The 26,017-nt window shown below is 33.0% G+C and overlaps 1 protein-coding gene across 1 annotated transcript in view; it reads left to right on the plus strand.

The window, feature by feature from the left end:
- The window catches only part of LOC124368094 (zinc finger protein 431-like), a 47,920-nt gene extending 26,477 nt beyond the window's left edge, over positions 1 to 21,443 (plus strand). The window contains exon 6 of the mRNA XM_046825367.1: positions 20,351 to 21,443. Within this exon, the coding sequence (XP_046681323.1) occupies positions 20,351 to 20,970 (620 nt within the window). The 3' untranslated portion in view covers positions 20,971 to 21,443. The remainder of the gene's footprint in view (positions 1 to 20,350) is intronic.
- The last annotated feature ends 4,574 nt before the right edge of the window (positions 21,444 to 26,017 follow it).

Raw genomic sequence — 26,017 nt, forward strand, 5'->3', positions numbered from 1 at the left:
GTAAGACCTCCTGAAAGACCGAACAAAATAGGTATAAATAATAAAGGCAGTAGCTTTACTAAAACTAAATAATGTCAACCTTACTTAACCTTCATCAATCTACTTTGAGATCTCTAAAACTAAATTATCCGGAGATCATACAAATAATAACAAAAATGATTAATTTTAAGCAACCCCTACAAGGGGCAATTTCAGCAGTAATTCATTACATAGTACCACAGGCTCCAAATAAACTGTAGGGCCTAACCAACTTTCTAGGTCGGATTAATACTAACAATATTAGCAAGAATGGAAATACATAATTTAAAAGTATTTCAGTGGAATGCTAGGCCATTGAAACATAAATGGCCTGAGGTAATGCAATTCTTTTCCAATCAGGGCATTCATATTGGTGCTATACAAGAAACTTGGCTAACCAATCATGACAGGTTGATTGACAACAATTATTATCTACTAAGACTAAATAGATTTGATGGATATGGTGGCATAGCACTAATAGTACACAAAGCCATAACTACTCAAGTAGTTAGAGAAATTAATACAGAATCTACCCAACTCCTTAGTATTACCGCCACCAATTTGAAGTATCCAATTAAAATCATAAACTTGTATAGCATCAAGAAGAAAATAAACAAGGAATTTTGGTTTGAAAGTTTATTTTCTGATGATAAAGGGTATACTCTAGTTTGCGGTGATTTCAATGCCCACCACCCTTTTTGGGATTGCAATAAAGCTAACAGTAGAGGTAGTGATATATACAACCATTACAATAACCCCCTATTCATACTTGCAAACTGAAATAATCCAACCACAACTCCAGCTTTATCCCAACAACAGTCTATAATAGATTTAACATTTGTTTCACCTAAGTTATATTCAACGATGCTCAGTTGGGATATATGACATGATCCAAAGGGGAGTGATCATTTTCCAATTACAATCAGCTTTCAAATTAGTCAATTGTATTCTAACATAAAACCAAACAAGAATTATACTAGAAATGTTAAGAGAGCTAATTGGGAAATGTATACAAACTACATAGAGCAGGTGTTAGCAGATATCCCTGACCATTCATCGGTAGATATAAATACATTTTACAACTTGATAACGGAGGCAATAAATATGGCAACTCCTTGTGCAAAATAGGGAAACATTGCGGAAAAGTTAGGTTTTGTTCCTAAAACTTGGTGGACTGAGCAATGTACTCTGACAGTTGCTCAGCGGAGGCTGTCTTTTAAAATATTTAAACAAAATTAATATGACTGTACTTACATATAGAAATTATCAAATTGCTCAACACAAAGCTCAGGTAGTAATTCAACAAGCGAAAAAGCAGGGTTGGACTAATCTATGCAATCAGATTAGTGACAGACAGTCATCAACCTATGCTTTGAAAATGATTAAGAAGCTAAGGAACAATACAATGACCTACAATCATGAATTTGATAATAATATTGAATTGGCAGAAAAATGTATGAATCATATTGTTCCAGATTATGTAGCACAAGTTAACTACCCCATAATTAATATTAACAGCCAAAGAAGCTTTCTTGAAGATAGTTTTAATATGAAAGAACTTCATAATGCTATTTGTTCTAAGAAAAAGGATACATCCCCAGGATTAGATGGAGTCACATATAGTATGGTAAAGAACCTCCCAATGAGTGCACTCTGTATTCTGCTAAACTGTTACAATAGTATATGGAACTATAAAATGGAATTACCTGTACAATGGAAATAAATAAAAATAATAGCTATTCTTAAACCCAATAAAAATAAAGGTAATGTACAGTCATATAGGCCTATCTCATTAATCTCCTGTCTAATGAAGATCATGAATACAATGATCAAGAATAGGTTTGAGTGGCTAGATAACAATCAAAAAATCATTCCTGAAAATCAATTTGGATTTCGGAAAAAGCGTGGCTGTTTAGATTATTTACTTACCTTAACCACAGATATACAGGTTGCGCTAACTCAAAGAGAAAATGTTATTGTTGCAGCACTTGACATTTCAAGTGCTTATGATAATGTAGCTATACCACTCCTACCGAGAAAATTATACATGCACGGTATACCAACAAAGTTTATACATCATTTTAGTAAATGGCTCATAAGTCTACATCTGATTCTTCCAAATGAAACAATTACCAGACATGCCTACAAAGGTTTCAATGTACGTCTCTGATTTAAAGAACCGCCTACCTGAAGAAATACAGACAGTACAGTTTGCCGATGATATATCTTTTTACACTTGTCATAAGAACAATGACATAGCATTCAACAAAATGCAAATTGCACTCAACAACATTGTTAAAAATTTTGATAAACTATATCTTGAGCTTAATGCCACCAAAAGTAATATTACAGTATTTTCAAGGAAAAGAAATACTGATAATGAATATTATGGATATTTTTATGTTACTGGTCACAAAGTAACACCTAAAAATACTATCAAACTGTAAGGTGTGACAATAGATAATAAACTGTCAATTTCAGATCATATAAGTAACCTATGCAACCAATGTCAAAAAGACATAAATATCCTTAAACTGTTAGCATGTGGAAGACAGGGATCTCATCCGGACCTCATAATTAAAGTATACAGAGGTCTCATACTGGCTAAACTGGATTGTTGTAGTTTTTTGTTCGGTCACGTATCTGCGAAGTTACTAAATAAACTTGAAGTTATACAAAATCAAGCCTTGAGGATAACCATGAATGCATTTAAATCTGCATTTATCATAGCTTTACAAACAGAAACCTCAACATTACCATTAAGTATGAGGCGTACTGCCATTGCAGAAAGATTCATATACAAAATAGTATATGATCAAGAACATCCAGCACACTATAACATTAATTATCTCAATCTATTAAGGGCCCCATACACCTGCGAGTCTGGCTCGACTCGCCTAGAAATGGACCAAATCCGTCAGTGTATGGACAATAAAGAGCCGAGCCGAGTCTTGAAGACAAAGGGGAAAAGTTACAAGCAGCTGCAAAAATAGGAGCAGCTCTGTTAGAGGAAAACAATTTTTTGAAAGAAACAAATTTCAGGCTAGAGATCAAAATAGAATTATTAGAAGAAAAAATTATTACATTTGAAGCTGAAGAAAATAAGTATATTAGTAAAATAGAAGGTTTGCTTCATAATATTTCTGAAACACAAGTTCAACTTGAAAAGGAAAAAAAACTTCGGATGGACACACAAAGTATCTTTGAAGAACATGATAGCCAACAAGGTCATCTAGTTGATGACTATGTCAAACAATAGATCATTTGAAAAATACAATTAGTACTCTTGAAAAGAAAATTACCACCCAAAAAACTCAACAATCAGAGTTAACAATATACTCTAACAAGGGAACTCAAGGTGAACCCCTACACCTCACCACTCAGCCTGCAACTGTTTCCTCAAGCTTTTTCATCGAACTTGCTCAGCTAAAAGATAGGCAAAACAGTTTGGAAAATGCAGTTAAGGCCTTAACGACACAAATTCAAGATGAACCACTTATCACAGAAAAACATATAATTGCAGCTCAAAGTCACAAAATAGTGAGGAGCAATGCACTCATTAAACCTAACTATACTCCTGCTAAAAAAGGAAAAAAGAGCTTTTTTAGCGTTTCATTGCAAATGGCTAAACAACGTTTAGCTGCTCAAGACTTGGATCAAATTAAGATAGGGGGAGTCTGTCAAACCCCGTCACAAAAACAGAACACTACCTGTATGACTCAAGGCTCCAGCCAAACGACAACTGACCAACAGATGATAGGGGGAAACGTCAAACCCAGTCACAAAAACAGAACACCACCTGTGTGACTCAAGGCTCCAGCCAAACGACAACTGACCAACAGATGATAGGGTGAGTCTGCCAAACCCCATCACAAAAACAAAACACTACCAGTGTGACTCAAGGCTCCAGCCAAACGACAACTAACCAACAGATGATAGGGGGAGTCTGTCAAACCCGGTCACAAAAACAGAACACCACCTGTGTGACTCAAGGCTCCAGCCAAACGACAACTGACCAACAGATGATAGGGGGGGTCTGTCAAACCCTGTCACAAAAACAGAACACCATCTGTATGACTCAAGGCTCCAGCCAAACAACAACTGACCAACAGATGATAAGGAGAGTCTGTCAAACCCCGTCACAAAAACAGAACACCACCTGTATGACTCAAGGCTCCAGCCAAACGACAACTGACCAACAGATGATAGGGGGAGTTTGCCAAACCCCGTCACAAAAACAAAACACTACCCGTGTGACTCAAGACTCCAACCAAACAACAACTGACCAGCAGACAAAGATAGGGGTACTCTGTCCAAAATCCACCCTGCTACACAAACCGAATTCCTTAACACAAATTCTAAACCTAGAACCAGAACAAACAAGTACAAGACCACTGGATACCCCAATTCAGGATGGTAACAGAACTGTTGTGGAAGTACAAATACATCACCAGGACAACTACTCACTTCCACAACATACTATTAATAGTACAGTCCAAAAACAGTGTTTTTTAGAAACTGTTCCACAGAAGAGAACGCGCTATAAAACTCGGGTATTCATGAATTCAATGTTCTAGTCACAGAGAAATACACCCTTTTTCACCAACCAATCAAATGCAAAACATTCACCATATTACACCAAAATATAGACAGAATTGCTAACAAAATTAATAGAATGAATTCTCTCCTGGAAATACAAAAACCAGATGTTTTGATTGTAACCGAACACGGCCAAAATAAAGAAACACTCCTGAACATTAGGCTTATTGGGTACACACTGATTTCTGACTACAGCAGGAAACAGCATCTAAAGGGGGGAGTAGCTATCTACACGAAAGAACATCTTAAGGAAAACAGTGAGGCTATTATCACTATCGAAGATCTCTCGATAGAAATGGTGTGTGAAGTGCCTGCCATTAAGCAAAAAATGGGCAAGTCAATTTTCATTATAGTAGGCATTTAGAGACCAGATAACAACCTCGAGTCTGGCCTAGAAGTGCTAGCTGAAGCCCTAGAAAACTTACAGTCTCAGCAACACCCCATCATTCTAATGGGTGACATAAATATCGACTGCCTGAAAAATAAAAACGACACAACACTACTGATCGAGACCCTGGCAAGCTACAACCTCTATAGAAAGAACCTCCCTGCCACTCGGATAACACCAACATCAAGAACATCCATCGACTGTGTATGCTGCAACATCAGAGAAGAAGAAATCACTGTAAAGGTAATAGAAACCAGCATATCAGATCATACGGGACAACTATCATAAAGAGAAGAAAAACTCAAACGCCAACCACAACTTGTTGGAGGGGTAGACACATGAGTCACAGAAACATACTGACAATTAAACATCTCCTTAGTCAAGAAATCTGGACAGAAGTATACAACTCCAATGAAGTTAATGAAGCATATGACAATTTCAGCCGAACTCTTCTTGCAGCACTCAATCAAGCATGTCCAGTGAAACATACCAGGTGCAAAAGAAGCGGAAACAAAAATAAACACACTCTCCACAACCCTAATGCTCAACAATTGAGGCAAAGATTTCTTTTCGCTCAAAACGCTTACAACACCACTGGTAGGGAGGAACATAAAAGACACGCTTCCCATCTCAAAAAAGAATATGACTTGCAACTCCGCCACCTAAGACAACAAGACACAATAGCTAAGATAACAGATGGGTATAATAAAACAAAAACATCTGGGATGTCATAAACTTAGAAAGGCAGCCAAAAGAAAACAAAAATGCGCTCACCCAACTCGAGGTAGGTGGCCAGGTTACGTCCAGCCCAGTGCGGATGGCAGACTATCTCAACAACTTTTTTGTCAACATGGCTGAAGAAACCATCATAAACAATGGGCTGAACATTAAACAACCATTTACTCCGACCGAAAATAGTTACATCCCCAACCTGACACTGAAGCCAACTAATTCAGAAGAAGCTGCCAAAATTATTAGTGGATTGAAGTCAAAGCCCTCAGCAGGATACGATGACTTATCTACCATAGTCCTGAAAAAGTGCCAAGACGAACTTATAGAACCACTGGTGCACATTACTAATCTATCTTTTTTATCAGGAGTTTTCCCGTGTGCCCTGAAATTGTCAAAAGTGTACCCTAAGTTCAAACAAGGTGATGCCACAAAAGCAGGCAACTACAAGCATATTTCACTAATCCCAACCATATCCAAAGTAATAGAAAAATTAGTGCTGATTAGACTTAACGAACATCTTTCAAACAACAATCTCATAACAGAATATCAGCACGGCGGCTTTGTAGAGTTTCTACTAGATCAGCATGAAGAGGGGAACACATCAACTGCCATTCTTCTAGACTACAGTAAAGCCTTTGATAGTCTTGACCATGAACACCTTCTGAAAAAGGAACACTTGGAATTCGTGGAACCTCAAAAGCATGGTTTACCAGCTACTTAACGGAACGAACACAAATGGTTGAGATAAGATACAACAATAATAGAGAAACGGAAAAGGTCAGGTCAAGCACAAAAAAGATCACAAGAGGTGTACCCCACGGCTCTGTGTTGGGACCCATTATGTTCATTCTTTTCACAAATGACTTCCCTAAGTACATACAGGAATACAGCAACTGCATCATGTATGCTGATGACTCAGTGCTCTTGCAGAAGAACTCCTGGTTAACTAGAAATTGATGCATACACAGCAGTGAATTTGGCTATCCAATATTGTCATAACAACGACCTAGTTGTGAATGAGAAGAAGACAAAACAGCTCATTCTAGGGAGGTGTAGAAAAAAGTCCAAAGCTACCAGAGACCGATGACACCACCTTTACCAAGTACCTTGGGGTAACAGTTGACCAAGACCTCTCTTGGACACCACACATCAACAACCTCTGCAAAAAGCTAAGCACCAGACTGTATGTAATACGACGAATAAAAAATATAGGAAACACCATGACCACGAGGATTGCATACTTCTCCCTGTTTGAATCCTATATCCGCTATGGGATAGCAGCTTGGGGAGGGACAACTTCTGACAACCTGCAACGCATACTTTTGAAACAAAAAAAGCCATAAGAATACTGGGTAATATCCAACCACGAGAGTCTTGCAGGGATGCTTTCAAGCACCTCAAAATCTTAACAGTCATAGGCCTGTACATCCTAGAAACAGTAACGTATGTCCACATCAAGACTCCAGGCATAGCAGGAAGGGGTGAGCAATTCCATCACTACAACATCAGACGTGCCACTGACTACTGCCTTCCTGTGCACCGACTCCGCAGCACTGAACATAAGCCAAGTTACATTGGCGCCAATTGTGGAACTGTTTGCCAGAGATGCTGAAAAAGGTGGATCAACAACAATTCGCTCGTCACTTGAAGACCTGGCTTCTCAATCGACCCTTATACAGCATCGAAGAATTCATGAGCTGGCAAACTCAACCGGACTTTTGAAAAATTACTCAGAATTGTACTCGCTCCTCAGTAATATTGTATGACACTATACTTATCTTGATGATAACGCAATAAAGATATTTTTGATTTGATTTTTGATTTGATTTAAACAGATACAGAGCCAATTTACAAAATACCCATGGTTTAAATTATGTAATTTTAGCAGGTGGGAAATCATTAATATCGGTAGATAGGCTGGGTCATGGCAATGTAAATTCATGTCTATACAGAATAAAAAGATATTTCACTCCGCTATGCCTAAACTGCACAATGGCTAAGATAGAGACAACGGAACATGTTTTGATGGAATGTCCCAAGTACTCTTATGCCAGACAACTAAGTTACAAAAAAGTAAATAAATCAAGATAAGAAGCCAATCTACAGAATTCGAAAATTATACTTATCAATTTACTGCGAAAAGCAGACACTCAAATATATAAAGAAATGAATTAATTTTTAAAAATAGTAAGTATAACCATTTAAATTTGATTAGGTTATGGAACACTTAGAATACATGTTTGTTACCTAAATAAATGGCCTAGGTACTTGGTCCGTTGTCCTTCCTTTCAGATTAGGTTATGCCTGAGGGACACCTGGCAGTGTAGAATATCAAAACCCATATCCTATAATCCAATCAAAAAGATATCCTTAGTTTTTCCTTCTCTTAACTAACTATAAAATTACACAGAACAGGTTAGAAATCATGGTTCTAGGGTATGATTTTACTGTACATAACCTTCATCAAAAACAAACAAAACAAGTGAGAATCATAGCAATACAGTTAATTAAAAAAAAAAAACACACACATAGCTTGGAAAATGCAAAGGCTTACTGAATGTTCTCAGTATGGCCAGCAACTACAAGATTCATATTAAAAGTGAATACGGCAAATAACATAAAAAATTAGAATGGAGTCATATAACAAGTGTACTACGTGGCCGCGTTATAAGTTTATAAAGGCCATCAAACAGGCAAAAAGAAGAAGAAAAACCTCAAAGATGGTTTTTGCAGTCCTGGCCACAAACGTGATGGTTAGTACTATTTTTCTCTAACCCTTCAATATCATTGATACTCATGATCACATTTCGTGTGTTGGACTTTATGCGATTAAGTTGTGGTTGCCGATTCTCGTGAACTGTAGTTTGAACTCATAGCTTTCGACCAAATCTCTGTACTTCTGGTATTTTAGTTTTATGGTTACAATGTAATACTCTTCCTGTCTATCTTGTGTGTTCATCTTTTACACTAAATTACTAATATATTTTACCATATAACCTGTCCTTACAAATTAATATAAATACATAAATAGCTTAAATTCTGCACGTCTAGGCTGGGCCTGACATGTCCGGATCAGGTCCAGCCAACCCAGCTCAAATGGCGATGGACGCCTTTGAGCTTGAGAAAGCGGTAGAATCAATAATTGATTCAAATAACCTCAATAATATGGAATCAGACCACTCTTATAGTATATCTACTACTGACAATGAATTAAAACGTAAAAGGGACCATACCGATGATGATCATGACGCTAATTCACAGTCAAAAGGTATAATAGAAACAACGTTGAAAAAAAGTTTTACTAAAAGATACTATACAATAAAAAATCAAGGACCTTATGAAATAATAATCCAACATAAAGAAAAACGTAAATTAAATCCATTTCAAGTAGGAAAAATAATAAAACTACATCACAATGATATAGATTTTATTACACGTGTAGGTAATAACCTTTCAGTAATCTGCAAAAATTACACTGCGGCAAATAGCCTAATTGACTCACAACATTTAATGAATTACAATGTTTTTGTCCCCTCCATCAGGATCTATTCTATAGGTGTAGTATATGTAGAGCCTGATGTGAATGAAAATGATATCCTAGCTGAAGCGATAAGTGAGCATCCTCTAATTCAAGCCCATAGAATTAAAAGGAGAGTAAATAATACTTTGGTAGACACACATTTCGTTAAAATAACTTTTGAGTCGGACAATCTCCCTGAATTCATTACACTTGACTATGTTAGAATGAAAGTTGAAACTTTTGTGATCCCAGTTAAACAGTGTTACAGGTGTTTCTCATACGGACATGTGGCTAGCTCACCATGTAAAAAGGACAGACTATGTAGGGACTGTGGAGAGAAATTTCCATTCTGAGTCTGAACCCTGTTCACAACCCGTTAAATGCATACATTGCTATGGTCCACATAGCAGCTCATCTAAGCTTTGTCCTGAATATCAAAGACAAAAACTCATTAAAAACAGAATGAGTACCAATAAAGAAGACTACTTCACTGCTAGCTCACACTATCCTATTACTTATAAAGTAACAAGGGAAAATCGTTTTAAAAAACAAACTTATGCAGAGAAAATCAAAACTAACTATGATACTGACTATCCTGAGCTGCCCGTTTCATTAAATAATAGGCCTACTTACATTAACACTAACAGATTTTCACCTCTTAGTGACCTAATTAACAGTGATAACAGTTCTAGTGATAGTAAATATGTATATAGAAAACCTAAAGATAACACCTTAGGTTACAATAGTAATAGAAACTACATACAAACTTCTTCAAACAGTAACTATAATGTCAACAAAATAGGTCAAAACACAGTTCCAATCTATAATCAAAGTAGGCCTACAGTAAAACAAATCTCTTCACAGTCTGATACTGAAAATAATAGGGAGCAATTAAAAGTACTTGTACATGATAAAATTAATGAACTAAGGGGTAAATGCCTAAGAATAAATTTATCTAATGCTAATACAGCGAAAAAACAAATTGAAGAAATTTTTTTTCATACTTTATAGATACAGACAGTCTAAATAAAGGTAAAAATGTTAGACCACCAGGAAGACAAAACAGAGTTGATATAATTGGTAAAGGTAATACCATCAATACTAAAAATAAATAATGTTAATCATCAACACCAAGAATAATTAATGATAACTGAACTTAACCTATTTCAATGGAACTCTAGATCTCTAAAACCTAAGTGGCCAGAGATCATACAAATATTTAATAAACAAAAAGTTCACATAGGTTTAATACAAGAATCATGGCTAAATGATAACGACATGTTAATGGATAGTAACTATTCAGTACTTAAAGTTAATAGAAATGACGGCTATGGAGGGGTAGTGTGTATTGTACATAGATCGCTGTGTTGCAATACCATTTATGCACATAGTGATAGTGCAGTACAAGTCCTGAGTATTCAGATTCAAAACTTTAGAGTACCTATTAATATATATAATATATATAGTAATAATAAATATATACCTCGGTCATTTTGGAGGGATATTTTTGGAAATGATCATGGTTATACAATGATTTGTGGTGACATAAATGGTCATCATCCGTATTGGAGCACACAAAAAGCTAATTCTAGGGGAAATGACATATTCGAGGAGTGTAGCAATTCCTCTTTTATTTGTATAAATGATGGTAGTGTCACAACTCTACCAACACCGTTGCATCAACCATCAGTTATTGACCTATCCTTTGTAACACCTAGTATGCACTCACTCCTAATTAACTGGGAAGTAAATAAGGATTCAGTTGGAAGTAACCACTTTCCGATCACAATAAAATTTGATGTCAGTAGCATAAGTAAAGATGTAACTACAATACCGATTTTGTGTGAAGAAAAAAAATTTAATTTTAAGAAAGCTGACTGGTACACATATAGCAAGATAGTAGAAAACAAAATTAATATACTTAAAATACAATTAGCTGATATAAATTATGATGAATTGTATAATATTATAATGGAAGCCGCAGAGGAAACCATACCTAGATATAAGCCTTTAATAAACCCCCAAAAATCTTTTAGGCCTAAAGCATGGTGGACAGAGGAATGTTCAAAAGCTGTAGCTAAGAGAAGATTAGCTTTTAATATGTTTAAAAATAACATGTCAACAATAAATTATCATCAATTTCAACAAGCACAACTAGAAGCTAGAGAAGTTATACAAAAAGCAAAACATGCAGGGTGGGTAAATGTCTGTAATGAAATAAGTAAACAAAAATCTTCTTCATTTGCTTGGAAGTTAGTAAAAAAATTAAAATACAATAAGGTATGTACCAATAATGTGTCTGAATTAATTAAGAATGAGAACCTAGGAGACCTATTCATGAAAAACATTTCACCAGATTATGTCCCTAATAAAAATGAATTAAATTACACACAATTTCAACTGGGTAATCCCAATTTTGGTTTTTTGGATGAAAACTTTACAATTGAGGAACTAGAAATAGCAATTCACTCTAAAATAAAGGATTCTTCCCCAGGAATTGACAATATAAACTATAAAATGATTAAACATTTACCATCTAATGCATTAATATTAATTTTGAAACTATTTAATGATATATGGAATAATCATATACCAATCCCAGCAAAATGGAAACAAATTAGAATTATTGGTTTGTTGAAACCCTTAAAAGACAAACATGTGGAATCCTCTTATAGGCCTATATCGCTTATTTCATGCATGGTTAAAATTTTGAATACTATGGTAAAAAATAGGTTGGAGTGGTTCACCGAAAAAATGAATATCATACCAGATTCTCAGTATGGGTTTCGGAGGAGGAGGGGTTTGTAATGATTACATGCTATCGTTTTTGTCGGAAATCCATACTGCACTATCTTTAAATGAAACTTTGATTGCTGTATCATTAGACATTAGCAGTGCATATGACAATGTATCTATTCCTGTACTATGTAACAAGATGATTGGTTTTGGGATTTCTGAGAGGTTGGTTAGGTATTGTCACCAATGGTTAACTGACAGAAATCTAGTTATAAATTATCCAAATTACAACATAACACGTCATGCCTATAAAGGCTTACCGCAAGGGTGTGTTCTGAGTCCTATACTATTTTCAATTTATATTGCACAGATAAATAATTTTGTTACAAGTCCAACCAAGTCATTACAATACGCGGATGATGTTCTCTTATACTCCATGAGCAAAAATTGTACTCAGACTCAAATTAATGCTCAAAATGCTCTTGATTCGCTTGAAGAAGAATTTGAAAATCTACATTTAAAATTCAACTGTGAAAAAAGTAAAGTAATAATTTTTTCTAGAAAGAAAAATGTAGGGCATATAGAGATTAAACTGGATGGTAGAGTCATACCTGTAGTTGAACAATGTAAAATACTTGGAGTTACATTGGATAATAAACTCAAACTAAGACCTCACATTGAAAATATAAGCAGGTCATGTTTAAAGGACATTGATATTATTAAATCTATATCATGTGGGAGTAAAGGTGTCCATCCTGATTTGGCTTTACAGATATATAAGGGCCTTATAAGACCTAAAATAGACTATTGTAGTTTTATCCTAAGTAATGCAAATAAGAAAGATTTAAGAAAATTAGATCTGATTCAAAATTTAGCTCTTAGAACTGCAATCGGGTACGGTCCAATAAGCGGACCCGGTTTTTTATATCGAAATTGGCAAACGATATTACTTAATCATAACCATCGATATAATCAATCGATACTGATGAATTATTTTTAACAACTTAAATAATCTATATGAACAGCTGTAAACACTTTCAAATAATACAATTAAGGTAATATTTTAAATTTCACGTAACATTGTGTATTAAAATGGCCGTCAATCTTAGGAAGCTTCACGAAATTGCTTTAAAATACAATAAAATATGTTTTTTATGGCTTCAGGATGTTGGGTTAGTACCTAAGAATCCATTATGTGATATTTGTGGAAAGATAACAAATGTAACTGTCAGAGGAGCTAACATGGTCGTCTTCAGATGCAAAAAAAGAAGGTAATGGTGGACACAATTTTAGTAAAAACGTTTTCGTTCTGTTTCATTTAGTTAAAGTTATGAGTTTCCCTGATTTTGGTTATGTTCATTTATTATTTGTTATCATTAAATTCACATTTTAATTTAAACATATGATTGTTATTACTTTTATATCGATTGATAGTCTATGATTCGATATGCGAATATTAGGTATCGATGATTATATTCTTCGATATAAAAAACCGGGTCCGCTTATTGGACCGTACCCCTGCAATCAGAGCTATGAAAAGCACCCCTATTATAGCCTTACAAACTGAGTGCAATATTACCCCACTTAATATAAGGAGACAAATGTTAACAGATAGATTGGTATATAAAATAAGCTTAGAAAAAACACATCCAACTTGGTATAAACTCGTGTATTTGAGATTGCTTACCTCGAATCTGGTTTATTGGAAAAATAAAAAACTACCAGCATATATTCATTCCTTAGATATGATTGATAGCTTTTGGCCTAACTCTGAGAACAACCTAAATTTAAAAAACTTAAACGATTTTGACAAACCCCTAGCCCTCAGTTATATAAAACTAAAATGTATTGACACGATAGGAAATAATATTAGCAAAAAAGAAAATAGTACGAATGTTTTAAAACAATCATTCAATGAATGTCACATAACCTCAAAACAAGAACGGTAAACAAATTGGCTAGAGAGGCTATAACTGATGGCGTTGATTTACAAAATACTGTTTTGCCTTTATCAGATTTTAAGAAGTTAACTAGTGGTGCATCATTTGACCAATTTAAGAAAATATTCAGTTCTATCACAACAGGAAGATGGTATAAAGAAATAGTGTCTACACCTCCAGGCCAGCCCTGGTTTAAAAATGTTAAATTTAATAGAGAAAATATAGTAAATATATGTAGGCTAAGATTTGGTCATGCTAGAAATAATAGTAGACTTCATAGGATGAAACTATATTTCACACCATTGTGCCTTAAGTGCACGTTGGGTGTTGAGGAAACTTTGGAGCATCTGATCTTAGAGTGTCCAATGTATAACCACGTCAGGGAGAACAATTTCGTTTATATTAAACATAAATTCGGTAATCATCCCTATAATTTAGTAGGTTTATTAAGATCTGCAGATTTGCATGTTTATGAGGAAATAAACACTTACATTAAAGTGGCTAATATTATCTTATGAAACACTAAACAGGCATATACACTGTGCAGACATCAATGTATCATTCTCCTGGGTGCTAGCTTCCGAGGCCTACCTTTTCGGATTAGGAATGCCTGATCGGCCCCAGGCGAGAAGACAACCAAAATCCATACCTTCAATTCCTGGAGATTATTCCTTCTTTAGAAAATTCCCAAATCAACTATCATAACAACAACACTTTGTGAACAATAGGTACATAAATGTTTCTACTAACATATAACAAAATAATTAATATAGCATACCATTTAAAGTTAAACTAATAACCTTTTTAAAAACTCTGAATCAGCAACCACAACGTAAATTATTTACGTATATTATAAATTATATTTAATAAATTTTTACCGGAAATGTACTACGTAGCTTCATGGTAACCCCAAAGCTAAAAAAGAGAGAGAGAAAAAAAAAACCCCTTCAATATTGTTTAATAAGAGAATAAGATTAGGCGTAAAACTTCTCAAGAGGCTTGTTGACACCTTGTTACGACTTTGTACTAAATTTTTAGGTGCAGAATATAAAAGTATCAGCATACTGTACATATTTTATCATATTTTAGGTGTTGCATACAATGAAATGATATGGGACTTGAAAATACAGCTTTGAGGTAAGCCTCTGTTAGTTATTCTAGTACAAGTTTACTTCCAGGTAAGCCTATGAAACAACCATCTATCTTGCAAGAAGTTTGAATGCCTATCTTGGTATTGTTACCTATGTGTTTTAATTTTGAAATATTACACCCAATGACCCAATTCTCCTATTTTTCAAAGCTCCTTGAATTAGTGTTAAAGAAAGGATATAATATCTTTTTTACTTATAGATAAAAAAAATAAAAACACCAATGTCAAGTTACATTTTAAAACCATAATCTTTGTTTACAAGCTCAAGTGGGCAGCAGTAAAATAAGTTGCCACCTCAACAACTGAATCATCAATATTAATAATTACGCTGTCTAAACCTACTAAAACCAAAATGTTGAACCAAATAATGTTATAGTTATTTCAAATTATGGCAGTAATATATTAAGCACCACCATGACGATAGAATTAAATGTTGCATAGAATAAAAAAAAAACAAATATTTGCTTTCAAACTTATAAAACAATAACACAACAAATGTTTTGACACCTGTTTGTTTATAATGACATATCCGATCGTGTTGGTGGCCGCTTATTATACTGTAGCTGAGATGTGGAATTAGTGTTTAACGTAGGGATATATATTTTTGGGTAGGGTACGATAAGCAGACCCGGTTTTTTATATCAATATTGGCAAACGACATTACTTTATTATAACTTTCAATATAACCAACTGATACTGATTTTTAACTAACTTGTATAAGCTATGCACACTTTCAAATAGTAAATATATTTTAATTTATACTTAATAATAGACAGTGGAAAGGATCAAATAATTTATTTCATCGTTAGAGCTCATTTAAAAGATTATCACTATGAGCATTATATTAATTATTTTAATTTAAATTATGATTGTTATTATGATTACAGATATGTAGGTATGATATAAAACATGTATTTGATAATTGAATATGAATTGTACTAATCGATATAAAAACCGGGTCTGCTTATTGTACTCTTTCAATTTTTTACTTATAGATTATATACTTATTGATTATTTATTACAACTAATATGAAATTAACCCTTAGCACGCCGGAGACAGAATAAACCGCGATGTTGTTAGGTCTTACAACGCCAAAGACGAAATAATCTGCCAATCAATAAAAATATATTTTATAACTGTTTTTGAAGTTTATGAGCTCAATATATAAGCCACAATACTAAGTAATGTACTGGCTTGACCAAATAATTCAGTTGCAGCTGTCAGCTGGCCGCAGTAGATAAACAATAAATTGTTTTGTTGCTGGCAGGTGTTCTCCCACTCCTGTCCGTACGTACTATCCGCCATTACCGACTGTCAGTGGAGCACGCATTGTGCCTTTGGGAAGTGTTCTTTCATTGGCATTCCTTATACAAACAGTTGTAAAAATGTATTGTTACTATGTTTTAGGTGTTATAATCAAGTTTTTATTGTTTATTTTCTGTTGTATTTACACTATGGCTTCATCCCGATTTGTGTTTTGAAGTTTACCAAACAACTGCTAAATCTATCATCAGAACTTATAAACTAATTAAGATCAGAATATCACACTTTATTTGCTTTCTTATCCTTGCACATAGTTTTCATATTTTTCATCACATGTATTTGATTATTCTCTAACCCGAATTTGTTTTTATTGAAATACTCCATTTTTATGAATTAATGTGAATAAATCTAAAATAATACTAAATTTATATCGGTGTTCTATGGGTTAAATTAAATGCGATAATCTTTGTTTTAAAGCTTAAGAAGTGGATAGCAGTATAATAAGTGGCCACTACAACAACAGGTATCGAAATACATGATTAGGATAAGCAGCCACCTCCAGAATCACTTTAATTAGAAATATCTAATATAGGCTACAAACATTTAACCTATAGATAATCATAATTAGTAGTTCCCATCCGTTTTTATTTCATGGAATAACTATATTTTTTATCACAATGTTAAAAGTCTATAACATAATTTGGTTTGACATAATTGTTTAAAATTAATTCAAACAAAGTAAAATCACGTGTAAGGTACTTGAGTAAAGAATGTCTCCAAGTACAATGGTGATGTACAGGTGTAAATTGTGTTTGTGTTATCTGATCTATGTATAATAATTTATTCATATTTTTGATTTTATTGTTTGTTATATTGTAATAATTTATTTATGTCAATTATTTATTGTTCATATTTTTATCTCCATTGTTAATGAATGGTTAGATTTCTTTATATTTTGGACCCTTCTAAAATCTATTTTCAATATTTATCTACTTTTTTAATTGCTTTGCTCAAACTGTAAAGAATGGATTTTTGTGTTGGAATGTAAAATAAAATAGGTAAACTTGTAAGACGTGTCTGTGCTTTAAAATAGTAAATAGTAACTAAACGTTGCACTATTTTGTCACTTAAGTTTTATAAAGGCAAGATAGTGTTTTATTCATCTTTAAAATGTGTTATTTTGTAAGATAAAAACAGCCAAGCTATATTGTAATTTGAAATACTTTTAACGTAATCTGATTTCAGTAGTTATATCAGGGATGTGTTACTCATGACTATCAATTTGATAATCATTAATATCGTGTTGGCCGCTTTTTATCAATATTGTTATTTGGTAACTTAAAAAATATCTAACAATTATTATTTATGAATATTAATTGTTAAAATCTTTTTCAAATTAAATAATCCTAATTGATTGCTGTGGTGGTCACTTATTATACTTCAGCCAAGAAACGAAATTTTTTAATATTCCTGTGTTAATCATCAGTATGCACATCATAAACACACTATAAAAATGAATGTCATTAAAATAGCTGTTATAGGAGCTAAGATAAATGATATTGTAAACAAACACGACTTGTTGGAAGTCATGATTTAATGAGATTGTATTCATCAAGATGTTGGATATCAGTAATTCTGAACACATTAGTACAAATATTCAGTACGGATAGTCTAAGAATTACTTTGCTTTAGTAGAACTAATTGCATTATTGACTGACTCTTTGCACTATCTTTTCCAGAAGGTGATCTGCTGAATCTATTGGCTTTATTTCAAGCATCACTTCCTTGGACAAATGAGAGTGTTGGTTGTTTCATACAAGAAATTTGGTTGCAATTACATCATGTCCCGTTTTCCTTTGAACCAAAATTAGATGCAATGCTTATAAAATAATGTTTGGGTATTTTTTAATAAAGGTAGGAAAAATTAAACACACCATTGAAAAGGTGATGTTTTTTATTAATAAATAATAATAATGTTTTAAGTTGTTGCAATCAATTTATACTAGTTGGCTGGCAGCTTTTTTACTTTTTTATTAGTATGTTATAAAACTTAATTTATTAATAAAGCACAAAAAACATTTGAGTATTAATATATCCAAAATGAACCAAATGGAAAATATAGATCTTGATTACAAAGAATGGAGTTTCAAATCTGGGCTTTGTTGTGTCCATTTGAGCACATTTTATTGTTGTACTATACAATTAAAAATATATTGTAGTAAATAATTTTATTGTGTGTGTGTGTGTGTGTGTGTGTAAGAAAAAAGTATCAAGAGTTTTTGAAATTTTTAAAGGAAGTAATTCCTGAAGAGGTTAAACTCCTACTTCTGGTATAAGTTTGGTGATATCCATTAGACAAATTGACCTATCTCTGTGACAAAACCAAATTCCCATGTACATTGTCCGTAATTACCAATTTTCCCTATAATAATTAGTTTTTAAGTCCTGTTCGTTTTAATATTAATATATTGCAAAGTAAATCATAAAAGTAATTCAGTTGTTACATTGTTTTTATGATTTTGGCCAGTAGTGCAATTGGACGTGACTAACACTTTTGGTGAAACAGTTTTTTTTTTATTAATTAATATCTTGATTTGGTTTAAAGCTAATTAGTTTTGCGTTGCTTTTGATGGGTTCACGGACAACATTCACTTTGTGGTCAATATTCTTAGCCAACCTTTGAGATTAATAGCTTTCATGATCACCAGCGTAAAGTGGAATCAAATTAAAGGCCAAGGTAAAGGGAAATATTTAATTAGAAAATTTATTTAGGTGCTCTGCGTCAATATAAAGGAAATGTTAATGGCTATACGACTATGTTTTGATTTAAAGGTTGTATAGTTATTAAGTCAGATAGCGATTCGTCCCAGACAAGAGTGTTTCAGTATATTATTGATGGAATACGAGTATAAAGCTATAATTATATAAATATAATGTTCAATATCAGAATTACTTTGGTCAGTGTATGTAAATAAGTAAGTTAAGAGATTAATGTTTATTAAAGAGCAAAATTATATTTAACATCTATCTAGGCTAAGACATTTATTTTGTGTACACACAGTTTTTGTTTTTGGGTGGCATCATTGTAAACACCTCTTGCAGATATTTTATAATTTAGTTCTTCCAAGTCTTGTTTCATAGTAATTTATTCATTAATCGATAATATCAAAGTTTTTTTTTATTTGGTTTTAAACAACTCACAGGTCAGTGAGTTACAATACGCACTACATACTTGTGTGCAATATCACACATAGTACATCAACAAAATACGATTTATCACTTCCTAAAGTAGTCAGCTTTTTAAAAATACAAAAATAGTTTTTCAAAGTAATTATCAACTCAGTATTTATGCTTTAACTAGTAATAATGCATGGCTGCTGATAACTCATAATAGTATAAAACGAATGCATGAAATACATTTTTTAATTATTAACAGGCTACCAACCTGATTGTATTCATATGTAAAAGTATTTTACTGAAACTAATATTTCTCATCTGTAATATTTTTGTTTTCAGATAGCTGCACCACAATAAATTTACAATTGTATACACAAAATGTTCACTGTTATTAATGAACACTGGTGAAGTATACAATGGTTTCCAGCAATACTTCTACCCCAAGTTTGGAAGGAAACTTAACATATTGTTACCCGCAATGAATTGAAATGCTCCATTGCCCTGAGGAAGGAAGTACTAAAAGTTAATTTTTTATATTAGATAACACATACACATGAGAAATTCGAAGATTTGCGTTTAGAGATATTATTCAAACAGGCGATAAATAATGATTTTTCCAATTTTATCATGTTATTTACTACAATTGGTTGTTTAAAAATAAATCTGTTTAATACTCACTTTTCGGTGTAGTAGCTATGAATGGAATTAAAAGAAGAAATATTTTACACTAATAGGTAGTGGTTTAAATTGCAAAAGTAAAGGGCACATATTAACTAATTTTGGTTCTTATAAAGTTATGTGTATGTATTACTATTTCCAAATTAAATTATGTCCACTCCCACAGATGATAACTCTTTCAATTGTTCCCTGTGCAGCTATACATGTACCAAACATGAACAGTTAAAAAGACACATGGTAATGCACACAGGTGAGAAATCATTTAAGTGTTCCCTGTGCAGCTATGCATGTAATAGGAATCTTAATTTAAAAAACCATATGTTAACTCACACAGGTGAGAAACCAATTAAGTGTCCTCTGTGCATTTATTCATGCACTCAAAAAGCACATTTAAAAACCCATATGCTAACTCACACAGGTGTGAAACCCTTTAAGTGTTTCTTGTGCACCTACTCATGCATTCAAAAGACACGTCTGAAATCACATATGTTAACTCACACAGGTGAGAGACCATTTAAGTGTCCTCTATGCAGCTATGCAAGTATTAAGAGTCAGGATTTACAAACGCATATGTTAACTCATACAGGTGAAAAACCTTTTAAGTGTTCACTGTGCAGCTATACATGTAATAGGAAACATAATTTAAAAATGCATACGTTAACTCACACAGGTGAGAAACCATTTAAGTGTTCCCTGTGCAGCTATGCAAGTATTAGGAGTAGGAATTTAAAAATGCATATGATAACTCACAGTGGAAAATCCCATTGAAGTGTTCCCTTTGTATGTATGCAAGCACGTTGAGGGTGCGTCTCAAAACGCATACTAACTCACACAGGTGATAAACAATTTAAGTGTTCCCTCTGTAGCTGTGATTAATGCACTCAGAAGGTATATCTAAAACCTCATGTTAACTCACACATGTGAGAAACCATATAAGTGTTGTGACCAAGAAATACACAATAATGATGCTATATAATGGAAAATAATGTACAGTGAATTCGTCAGGAGTGCGAGTTTGTGTGTGAAGACGATTCGCCGCGATGGCCATACATTACATTGCATTGTGATTCAAGAGAGCCAATATTAGGTTCCTATCTTCAACATAATGTAAGTTCAATTAATAATAATTCAATAATTAAGTAGTCATTAATACGTTAAATATCTTACTGTATATTGATTAAAACTGTATATTTTGTGAAACCTCCTAAATTGTAATAAATTATTAATTACCGATATGTTCATATAATGTTATACTGAAATAGCGGTTAGTAGGTTATTTAACTTAGTTTATCACAATATTGGTTAATGTTTCTAGATTACCTACAAGAGTATTATTTAATTAAATGGTAGTCTCAGTTGTTCAAAACCTGATTTGTTAAAGAAATACCTTAATTTGAGTAGAATATATCTTCTGGTCTCATTAAGATATATTTGCTTAATTCAAATAGATCCGTGGCTATAAATTATTAACACATTTAAATTATATAATTTCTTATTTTATGTTTTTATACAGAATATTAAATGATTGATGATGGTAAAGAGTTTAATTTCAGTAATACATTGTGATTAAGCTTTACTAAAATAAATGTATTGAATAGCAAAAAAAATTTTTTATGATAAAATTTTCGTAACTTTAAATATTTGTATCGAATTATGTCTGAGCCATATGAATTTTAATTTGTATTTTAGTTAGGAAAACAATTAAAAAGTTTATTTTTATAAACGCAAGTATTTATTTTTATTAACTTCCCTATTACACTTACGTATTAGCTGTTTCCTGCGGCTTCGTACGCTTTTCTAAGCTTTGCCCGACGTATGTGCACTTCTAGTTCAACTGAATTATATTTCCAATGCTGATGTAGAGTTTGCCTTGTTGCTATGATCAAGAAAATCTGTGTATATTTATAGCCATTGTACACATACTTTACAGTACTATAAAGTGGTCTAATACTTAAGGTTTAAGTTCAACCAGAAATTTTTCTTAATAACAAATATACGTCACAACCTAGCGTCTTCAAATAATGTTTGGCTATGTAACATACGTAACTGTCTCGTAATTGCGTTTAGAATGTGCTGGCGCTTTGAAAACACATTTTTGCAGCGCCGCCCGATGGTGAGTTACATCAATGGGAATAGCATATAAACCTTCTCCGTGTAAAACATGGGCCTACGGCCTGTGCGCAGGCTCTGGTGGTAAATATTGGACCTAAAATTTAGAATAGGACAAATATTATAAGTAAATAAAAACAGTAGTTTTGTAATTTTTAGATTATCAAAGTGTTATCGAATTTATTTTTAATCCGACTCAATGGCATGACAACAGCGAAGTTGCAATTCAAACACACGTTACGATACAAAACATGGAAAATATAATACGAATTTGTTATGCTGAATTTTTTTAATAAAATAGGAACTGTAATAGCGACTTGTTGCGAGTATAGTGGGTTATGAGGATGAGTTGCCAATGCAAAATAGTATGAAAATGAGAGTGTAAGTAAATAAGCATTGTTTTGATAAACAGTAATTCTTAAGAACATGTTTTACTCTTAATGAACACTATTTTAAATATTGTTTTTTGTACAATAATTAGTGGCTGAAGGATAGTTTTGAAAGCGGCACCGCAGACAATAATACCAAATGAAAGTATGGATCGAACAAAATCAGAATAGGCCGTTTTATTAATTGTCTTTTATCTGTGAGTACTTCTACTCTGTATAATACTAATACCCCCGTATTTTACCTCCATGGAATCACTATTTACTCCCACAATAATCACACGTTGAAGTCTGTCTTTGAAATAGCTTTTAAACCATTTTAAAGCAGTCTACCGGATACCGATAGAATTTAGTTTATTTAGTAAAATATTCCGGTCAAAGGAATCGAAACCTTTTTTCAGGTCAAGAAACATCAGCATTGCTAGTTTATTGTTAACTAACGCATCGTTGATGCTCCTGTTTTGTTAAATGCGCAAAAAATGTAATTAATCTATTTTGATTAGTTGATCATTTGTGCCCTTTTTTCTTCAGTCTAAATTTCTTCAGTTACATTATCAGGATCATCCATAGGAGCTATGTAGCCCAGAAACGTGTTTTCTCTTTTATATAAACAAGATCTCAGTGAACACCACTAGTGTTAACTGAAAAATATAAGTTGTGTGCTCTGTTGATTATTGAGTTTTGTAACGCAAAGTGCTGGTCTCTATCATAATATTAGCCTTCGTTAAGAACATTAGTTCCAAAATTGTCATCATGAAACAGTACTCTGTTTGTATGTGGGTACGCAATCTGAAACATGAAACTAACACCTACGACAAGGTCTGAAGTAATCCATTACTATGAGTTCTATATTTGCATATCTTATAAGTATACATAATGTTCACTTATTGGATCTTTCAAGATAAAACAACATAGTAGACTCAATTATTCAAAGGCACATAGAAGTTAAGATCATCAATTAAAGCATAAGGCAGAACTTTGTTCTTAATTGTGTCTACTTGCGACTGAGGCATGAGAGCCTAAATTGATATAGCTTCTAAAATAGGTGGGTTAAGAATGAGTGTCGTAATATAATAGACTATGTATTGAATGTAGATATATAGCAAGTTTTTGAGGTACATTTTTGAGGTATGGCAATCCATAGATTTGTTTTTTCAGCACGTAGCCTGTAAAATTAAAGTAGCTCCGAAAATGGGTCTAGCCTATGATTGGGGTAGTTATATAAAATAGTGGACTTTGTATTGAAGGTGTATAGAAAGTTTTATCAAAATCGGCTCGTACGTTTTTATAGGTAAGGCCATCGATATATGTTTTTTTTTTAGTAATAATTGACCTGTAAAATCAATATAGCTCAGAAAATAGGCACGGCCTAAAAATGAGGGTTGTATTATCACATAATAGACTCTTTTGCACATGTATAGACAGTTTTATCGAAATCGACTCTTAGGTTTTTGGGGTACGGTTATTCATAGATTTGTTTATTTTCTGCATTTGGCCTTGAAAATTGAGTAAACTTTGTTTTCTGAAACCGGTATTTGCAGTTTAGGAATCATTAAATGTTAAGGAGCTTCTTTGCAGCCTCGTGTGAGCAGTGTGTATGTTTGTTTGTTACTTTGTGGTAAATACAGTAGTTGGTATGTAAACACCAAACACTTTTTTGTTTTGTACCACTAAAACCCATAGTGTTTATTATACATTTTAAGATGATCCTTTTAAGAATTATCAAAAGTAGAATTAACTTTTTCACAAACCTGTTACGGCTGGACCTGACGTGCTGCAGGTCTAGTTAACTCAGATAACATGCATGTTGAAAATATGGAGGACGATGAGATTGATCACCACTGCATCGACACTGATGTCGATTTCATCACCAGAGCAGGTAAGAACTTGCAAATCTTATGTTGCCGCTAATGATATAGTAACGTCAATACACTTAACCCAATTTAATGTGTTTTTACCAACAACTAGAATTCATACAACAGGGGTAGCGTTTGCGGAAAGAGATGTCACGGAAGAAGAAATCCTACAAGAGACAACATGTGAGTACCCTATTTTAGACGTACAAAGATTAAAAAAGGGAGTCGATGGATCTCTAGTAGGCACTTGTTTTGTTAAAATAACCTTTGAAACAGACAAATTGCCAATAGTAGTGTATTTAAATTATGTCAGAATGCAAATTGACCCATATATAATTCCGGTGAAACAGTGTTTTTGATGTTTTTCCTATGGCCATGTAATGAACTCGCCATGCGATAAAACATGTGTTTGTCGAGATTGTGGGGATAATTATCACTCAGAAGAGTGTTCCCAGCCAAAATATGATGTATGAAGGTTTGGCAACTCAGAGTATTGTTTTATCAGTAGCCTTCGAATTAGCTTTATCGAATAAAAATATAATTTTACAATGGATTCCAGGACACATAGACATTGCGGGCAATGAAAAAGTGAACAATTTTGCCAAAGAAGCAAAGAAGCTATTCTGGAAGATTATGAACATGAACAATTTCACATTCCATTGGACAATTTCAAAGCATATCAAATAAAAATGTATTTCTCAAAATTTAATGCATTCTTTCTAAGTCAAAATAAAGCTAGCTAGATGATACAAAAAAATTGTAAATTCAATACCAAAACATCCTTGGTTCAAACACTTAAAATTCAAAAGACTAGAATTTTGATAAATATATGTAGAGCAAGATTCGGTCATGCAAAAATTATGGTTGCCTGTAAAGTCGGTTTTACGGGCAAAGATTTTACGTGACAACGTCTTTTTCTCGGTAGAATATTTATTGATATGAATATTATTAAATTGCACAATAGGAACAAGGAATTGAATGAAAATAAGAATTGCACAAATTTTAACTATAGAAATATATTTTGTTTACTAAAACATTGTACATAATTTGAAATTAATTAAAATTTGTTATTGTAAATGGTAAAGTTGAATAAAAATTTTACTAAAATTGGAATGTGAAATTCTTGCTAAACACAGTTAAATTCTAACTCCGCGCGTGGTGATTGGTCGGTTTAGTTCGTTTGTTTGGTCGCACTGTTATGACAGGTTAGAGGTTATAATTTGTTATTTTAAATGTTTGACTAGCAATACGCGCTGTTTCTTCTCAATTGACTGAATTACGATTGATTGCAGAGTGATTTAAACTAATAATTTACTTAACACTATCAACATTTGTCAATAGTATGACATAACCTATAAACTCAGTTTCTCAACTTTTGTGTCAATCTAACAATTAATCAATCAATCATAGTTTACGATAATGAAATATCAGTGTACAATTATTTACCTTTATTGTTGTAGTTGT

Source organism: Homalodisca vitripennis, chromosome 8 (genome assembly GCF_021130785.1).
Source record: "Homalodisca vitripennis isolate AUS2020 chromosome 8, UT_GWSS_2.1, whole genome shotgun sequence".
NCBI classification, from domain to species: domain Eukaryota; kingdom Metazoa; phylum Arthropoda; class Insecta; order Hemiptera; family Cicadellidae; genus Homalodisca; species Homalodisca vitripennis.